This window comes from Ochlerotatus camptorhynchus, unplaced genomic scaffold (genome assembly GCF_037179485.1).
Source record: "Ochlerotatus camptorhynchus isolate MF236.1 unplaced genomic scaffold, CSIRO-AGI_Acam_v1.1 ptg000380l, whole genome shotgun sequence".
In the NCBI taxonomy this organism is placed as follows: Eukaryota; Metazoa; Arthropoda; class Insecta; order Diptera; family Culicidae; genus Ochlerotatus; species Ochlerotatus camptorhynchus.
In genome coordinates, this window is record NW_027040868.1 from 673,282 (window position 1) to 681,248 (window position 7,967).

General features: G+C 41.8%; 1 protein-coding gene across 1 annotated transcript; it reads right to left on the reverse strand.

Moving 5' to 3' along the window:
• Nucleotides 1-4,867: 4,867 nt before the first annotated feature.
• On the reverse strand, nucleotides 4,868-6,569 carry LOC135710390 (uncharacterized). Its single transcript, XM_065232955.1, has 2 exons — nucleotides 5,487-6,569; nucleotides 4,868-5,434 (listed from the first exon to the last, which is right to left on the reverse strand). Exons 1-2 carry the CDS (start codon nucleotides 6,567-6,569, stop codon nucleotides 4,868-4,870), a joined length of 1,650 nt encoding a protein of 549 aa, XP_065089027.1.
• Nucleotides 6,570-7,967: the final 1,398 nt, after the last annotated feature.

Consider the following 7,967-nt stretch of genomic DNA (forward strand, 5'->3'; position numbering starts at 1 on the left):
CTAATTGTTTTGTGTATAAAAAACTATATGATCAGAAAAAAAGCAGCTTACATTTCAATAAATAGCAACCAAGTTCCAGTAGCAATGTGAGTAAATTAGAGATTTTGTATTTGAATATTGCGGGGTTATCTACAAACTACGTAACATTACGTCAGATTGTAGAAGATAATCGTCCACTTTTGGTTTTGTTAGCAGAAACACATATTGTAGAAATTGAATCTTTTGATCAGTATAGCATTCCGGGATATAAAGCTGCTGCTTGTTTGTCACATTCAAGGCACACTGGCGGTGTTGCTATTTATGTCAAAGAATCAGTTCAATTCAATCTTCGCCAAAACGAAGTTATTGATGGCAATTGGTTCTTAGGCATTACAGTTGAACGTGGCATGAAGATGGGTAATTATGGTGTTTTGTATCATTCTCCCAGTTCAAGTAATCAGCGTTTTATTGAAATTTTAGAGAACTGGTTCGAGACATTTTTAGATTCTAGTAAATTAAATATACTTGCGGGTGATTTTAACATTAATTGGCATGATACTAGCAATTCGAACCATCTGAAGCAATTAGCTGATTTCTTTAATTTAAAACAATTAGTAAGTGAATGTACGCGTATTTCCCGGCACAGTAGAACTTTGATTGACCATGTTTATTCTAATTTTGATTCTGTCAGTTCAGTTGCTCAAGCTGATTTGAAAATAACCGATCATGAAACTTTAGTAATTAATGTTTTAGACAGTGTTAACGATAACGATAATTTTGTAAAATTGAAGTGCTGGAGGAAATATTCGAAGCAAGCTGTTTCGAATCTTGTTGAGAGAAGCGTGGATTTTCCATTAGTTACCGGAACTTTAGATGAAGATGCAGCTGTTCTTACTAACGTTTTGAAAACTTGTACCAATAAATTAGTTGAACAAAAGTTTGTTTCTTTGAAAAACTCGAACAGCTGGTACAATTTGGATCTTTTGCGTCTTAAACGTAAGAGGGACAAATGGTACAAAAAGTTTTGTAGATCTAATAGTGATAATCATTGGAATAGGTACACGGTCGCGCGTAATAAATATTCACAATCAATTAAGAAAACTCGATGTGAATATATTCAGAGGAAAATTGATCAGCATCAAAACAACAGCAAAGAGTTATGGAAAATTTTGAAATCTTTGATGAAGCCTAGTAATTGTAAATCGCGGACCATAACTTTTGATGGCATATTAGAACAGTCAGAACCAGTAATTGCTTCTAAGTTCAATGACTATTTCGTTGAGAGCGTTTCACTGATCAATCAATCTATTGAACTGATCAATGAACCGGACGAAATAAAACAGCCGATTAATAGTAATTGTAGATTTAATGGTTTTCACCCAATTTCATTAGATGAACTTAAAAATATTTGCTTTTCATTAGGAAAAACGGCTGGAGTAGATAATGTTAATGCTAGAGTTATTCAAGATTGCTTTCATGTCATTCGACACACTCTGCGGGACCTTATTAATCAATCATTGCAATCTGGGCACGTGCCGCATATTTGGAAAGAATCTTTAGTTGTTCCTATACAAAAAGTTGCTGGGACGATTAAAGCCGAAGAGTTTCGTCCCATCAACATGTTGCACACATTAGAGAAAATTTTAGAACTTGTTGTAAAAGGCCAGCTGTTAGAATATTTAAATAGTAACTGTTTGTTGATACCGGAACAATCGGGATACCGGGAAGGCCATTCTTGTGAAACCGCGTTAAACTTAGTGTTAGCTAAATGGAAAGAAAATTTGGAGCATAAAGATACGATTGTTGCTGTGTTTTTGGATCTAAAACGCGCTTTTGAGACAATTTCTAGGCCCTTATTGTTGAGAACAATCAAGCGCTTTGGAATTTCGGGTTCTGCATACAAATGGTTTGAAAGCTATTTATCTGACAGAACACAAAGGACTGTTTTTAATGATTTTGTATCTTGTCCCGTTGACAATGACCTTGGAGTGCCTCAGGGAAGTGTATTAGGGCCCCTTTTATTTATTATGTATATTAATGACATGCGACGAGTTTTACGGTTTTGTGATATTAATCTTTTTGCTGACGATACTGTGTTATTCATTGCAGCTAAAGATTTAGAAGAAGCCGTTTCACGCTTGAATGAAGATTTGCGTTCTCTAAGTAGATGGTTGAAGTATAAACAATTGAAATTGAATATAAGTAAAACTAAATTCATGGTAATTTCGCGGAATCGTGTAGATGATGATGTCTCTGTTGTTATTGATGATGAGACACTTGATCGCGTTCAGGAAATTAAATATCTTGGCGTGATTATTGATGACAAACTCAAGTTCAATTCTCATATTGACAATGTCATCAAGAAAATTGCCAAGAAGTATGGAATCCTATGTCGCTTGAAAAACGATTTAACTATTGGTAGTAAAATACAGTTATACAAATCAATCATCTCCCCTCATCTAGACTTTTGCCCTTCCATTTTATTTTTGGCCAATGAAACACAAATATCGAGATTACAGCGTTTGCAGAATAAAGTAATGCGTTTGATTTTAAGATGTAATAGATTCACTTCCTCAACTTTTATGCTAGACGCTTTGCAATGGCTGTCAGTGAAGCAAAGAATTGTGTTTTTGACTATGGTGTTCATTTTTAAAGTAGTTAACGGTTTGCTGCCTCGATATTTGTGTGATCGGATTGAAAGAGGAAGTGATTTTCATAGATATAACACTAGAAACGCGGATGAAGTAAGAACACCACATCTTTTGAATAATGCTTCACAAAATTCATTATTTTTCAAAGGTATAAATGTTTTCAATTCGATGCCTAGACACATCAAGCGTGCAACTACACTTACAGAATTCAAGAGACGCTGCATTTCACATGTAAAAGCTGTTTATTGAGCAGTTAATTTTTTATGAATGGATAAATCATGTATCTTGACAAAGTTATCACTAACGGATTATTTTGTATGGAGACTGTCATCAAGACATTTTAGTAATTTGTGTAGCATATACAAAAAACTACATTGTTTGCCTCGATGGTGATGATGGATTTTTAGTTGTTTTGATTTTGTAGTAGTAATAGTAAAAATAGCTTTGAGTAGTCTACAATGGTTTGAGCCTCGCGCGCGGAATACAGGTATAAATGACTAATACGTGGAAATTGTGGCAAAAGCCTTAAATTAGTAAAGGATTGGCTGGAAGTCGTTTCCTTGGATATAGTTCTGGCACTGCGGAAGCTTAAACGTGTAAATCCCAGGTCACGTGTAAATGGAAGTATTGTCGAGGACTATACTTGGACTTTTGATAACTAGCTACACCTTTGAATGTTTTTGGTTGATGCCTATAGCATATTTAACAGGACATTTATATCTGTAATTGTAACCAGCTCGATTTTGTTTGCAAACCTGGTTAAAATGTTTATATTTAATTATCTTAAAGATAACTCGTCCAGCTCAAACCTTTGTAGGGGTAAGAGGTGGGACCATCATCATCATCATCACCACTCAGCTTCCCAGGCTTCCCACATTTTGCTGACTATCCATCGCTTTATGTCCTGTAGTGGCACTTCGTCGGTGTAATGGGGGCCAGCTGGTCCAGACCCTGCCAGGCTGTTGGCTTCGCTGTTTCCTGGGATACCGCAGTGCCCAGGGATCCAGGAAAACACCGTGTTCAGAGGTGTGGCCTCCACAATACCCTGTATCCAGGGGTGAGTCATGGTCTCCGATGTATCACGCTTGTATCACGCTGTACGAATCGGATAGCACCAGTATGGGCCGGTCCGAGGGTGTTGTAACGGCAACAAAGATGGCCGCAGCTTCGGCGGAGAATACCGAGCATTGTGGTGGTAGGCTGCTACTCATCGGTGCTGAAATTCCGGCTACTCCAATTCCGACCCCGGCTCGGGAAAGCGATCCGTCTGTGTATATGTGGGCATGGGTTGGGTAGTCCAAGCATAGCAGTTCGGCTATTGTTCTTTCAGTGCTGCAGAGTTATCTCCAGCCTTGAACCTGCTTTTTATCCGACTATCGATTTTTGGTGGAGGTATGCGCCAACTTTTGTCTCCGTACCAGTGGACCTTGGCCACTGGGGGGAGCTCCGAATTGGCAGTCATGCGGAGGAGTCTGTTCCCCTCATCGAGGGGAAAGATCCTGTCATTTCCAGAGGTCATTGCGGTAAAGGCAGTGGCTTTCGTTGCAATTGCTGCGGTTATACGATGACGGAAGGGCAGAATACCCGCTTCGATGCATGCGGCCTCGGCGGGCGTTGACGGAAGAAGACCGGAGACAATCCGAACGTAGGTGTTAAAAGTTGGTGCTAGTATCTGCACGAGCTTTTCGGTGGCGATGCACGTCATCTCAAGACCGTACAGTAGGCGACTATCGATGACGGCTCTTGCAACCCGGAAACGAGTGTCACGATTGTTAGACCGGTGGGGGCGAGAGATAGTGCGGATCAAATTGATCCTACTGCGGCAGTTGTTCTTGATCGCCTTAAAGTGCTGCTCGAAGTTGAGGGACCGTTCAACAAGTACCCCCAGAATACGGACCGTCTTCTTCAGTGGTATGGGTTGGCTTTGAACTTTAATAGGTGGCCCGCTGACACGGTGCCGGGATGGACACACGTGGCACCTGACGCTTTTGGTGGCCGAAAGCTGGAAACCTACCGCGCTGGCCCACATGGCTACAGCGGAGACTGCTGCCTGGGCCTTGATCCTGTTGCGTGCTGCTGTTGGGCCGGTAGTTACGATAAGTACATCGTCTGCATACACGAAAATGTAAACATTTTTCGGCAGTCCTCCGAAAACTCCGTTCATGGCCACAAGGAAGAGGGTAATGACAATAACTGAACCTTGTGGGACGCCCGTCTCTTCTCTGAAATGCTGGGACTTAGTGTTGCCCACTGCGACTCTGAAAGACGAGGGGCGTCCACGTCCTGTTGAAGGCCTTCGATATATCCAGCGAGACGATCTTGGTGTGGAGACCGCTATCGTTGGCACTCTTGAGGACCTCCCCTAATGTTGCAAAATATGTTGACGTTCCGTACCCTTGATGGAAGGCGTGGTGTCGATGGTCTAGCAGGTTTTCGGCTTCAAGGAAATGCTTTAGCCTCCTGTTGACCATTCGCTCCAGGACCTTGGCCATACAGCATGTCAAGGCTATTGACCGGAACTTGCTAGCTTCACGGGTTGTTTCATTGGCTTTTGGGATGGGAATGACTAAGCTCTCTTTCCACGACGCTGGATACGAGTTGGTGAGCCAGAGCTTGTTGAAAGCTTGGTTGATGTCCGAGTTTCCAGCGTCAGAAGAAACAGAAAAACTTGCAATGGATGACGTCAAAGGCTTAGCTTTCCGCTTGAATTCGTCTTCGTACTTCTTGATGGCTTCGAGATCGGCAAAGTACGAGCTGAGTTCGTCCGCTACAATTGCAGGGTCAGAAACAGCTTCACCGTTAATCTGTACGTGGAGCGGTGTCATGCGCCGTTTCCCACTGAGGGCGTTGACTTGCCTCCATAAGTCGGCCGAAGACTGTGACGAATTCATTCAGAAATTCCATCCAGCTGGTTCGTTTGGCGACACGGATTTCTTGCCGGCATTGATTGTGCGACTCAGCGTCCTCGATAGGAAGGCGTTTTACACGGCGAAGTGCTTTACGCCGGGCTTTAACGGCTTTCCTTGTATCTTCATTCCACCAGCGTAGCGCTTTTCGCCCCGGAACGCTGCTGGTCTTTGGGATGGTTGCTGTTGCTGCTTCGTATACCACTTCTGAAAAGTCTTCAATGCTGTTCGGATTACGCTGTAGTAACAAGGACTGAAAGGCTTCACCATAGCTATCCCAGTCCGCTTGTTCATAGCGCCATCGGGGCCTCCGTGTTGTCATCGGAAAGATGGCGGTTGAAAGTTGAACTTTGATGGGGTAGTGGTCAAAACCATAAAGATCCGTGTTCGCGCTCCACTGAGTTTTTCCGGCAAAGCAGCGGCTGACAGCAGAGACGTCGATGGCAGAAGTATGCCGCCCGTTAGAGTACGTGGGCACACCGTCACTCAGAATCGACATGTCTTCCTTCTCGAAAATATCGACCAGGGTAACACCTCGAGGGTCGGAGCGGGGGCAGCCCCAGCTTGGGTGGTGCCCGTTCAGATCCCCAACCAGGATGCGCGGTTTCGGTAGTTTAGCTATGCCTTCGCTGAGTTGATCGTGCAGGTTTGGCAGCCGTCCGCATGGCAGGTATGCACACGTATACTTACCGCCTAGAGAGTGTTTCATTTGGTCTGTTGTCGCTTTGTTAGTTTCCTGGAGTGCAATGACCCAGGGGGGATCGTCGTGGCAAAGGAGCTCTAGATCACCAATGTGGTTCAGGAACCCGTTAATGTTCCACTGCAGGATGAAGTTTACTGGCTTAGGCAAGGCAGGAGTGGGGTACGAGCGCGCTGTGATTGTGGAGCTAGTGTCATCGCGACGGTGACTGCCACTCTGGTCGACGGGTAGATCTATATCGTAGGTGTCCGATCCATCGTGATAGTCGGAGCCAGCAGACAGATTGATGTTGTATGCTGAATGAGACAGGGCCCCACCAAGGGCTGTAAGCATACTTGCTCTGGATGAGAATTACAGAATCTACTTATTCAGTATATTAGTAGTTTAGCGACTATTATAGACATATATACGAACTATTTAGCATTAAATCAACTGTTATGATTTGTTAATTCGACTAAAATAAAAATCGAATTCAAAATGATAAATTAACAATGGCTTTAGTTATTCAATCAAAAGAAATAAAACCAAATAAATAAAATTATATTCTGTTGTCACTAGCACATTTTAATCGCAAAACGATAACTGAATTTGTTATTAAAATTTTGTTTTCGGTAGGACATTTTTAAAGCAAATCTACATCTGAATATGCTGTTGATTTTGTTGCTTTCAGTAGTGTATTTTTACAGCAAATCAACCACTGAATATGTTGCTGCAGTTTTGTTTTGATTGCCTTGGCAGAACATCAAATTGAATACTCGTTGTGTTATCAACAGGAACAAATGTATATCAAATTGAGGTTTCAGTTTGCTCTCACTGAATCAGATTTTAATTTGATCTCACAGGATGATTTTTTTGCTCTCAATTTTGAGATTTTAACCGTTAAAACGACCAAAACGACAGCAGCCCACCTATCTGCCACTTCCGCAGAGTGCGTAAAAATGCCGTATATACAGGTAGTATAATATGCTTTCGATATGCCGAGTGATGCTATCAAGCAGTGTTCATCACGATTGGGAAGTGACCTATTCAACTCCGCCATGTACGTTTAAACCCGCGTCCAGCTCTAAAAGCGTGCTGTCTTTTGTCTAATCGTCCTTTTGAAAAGCCATTTATCTAGAAGTATATAGTATATGACAAGCCAGCTGTAAAGTATTTTCAATCTAGCTACTCGAGCTGTATAGAGCTTAAATAACACACTTTGCGTATAATCATATTTACCTATTTTTGGGTACAACTAACTTACTTTTGGGTAGAAAGCTAGTGGAAAATTCCATACGAATTGCACACAAGTAAATGAAAACTACTTTGATTAGCTTTACCTACTTTTGGGTTCCTACACTATAGTGCCGAGATGAGTGAACAGAACTTACTTTTTGGTACTTTTTTCTTACCGTGTACCTCTGCTTGAGGTTTGCACTGACAAAAATTAAGGTTTGCCGCAAGTTTGTATGTTTCACACTAAAAAAAAAACGAATTCAAGCTGAACATTGCATTAGGTCCTAAGTAACATTGATCGATTCTCCTTGTCGCTTTTTCTTTCGTTAATATCTTGAGCTCATAACCGTTTCGTGTTGTGTTTGTCGTACTAGATGCTAGATAAAAGCTTCTTTTGTCGATCTGTGTGCTGAAAATACCTGGTAATCTCCAGAGAGGATACAAAGAGAAAGTCGACGAAGAGAATCTGTCAATGTTACTTTGGACCTAATGCAATGTTCAGCTTGAATTTGCTAA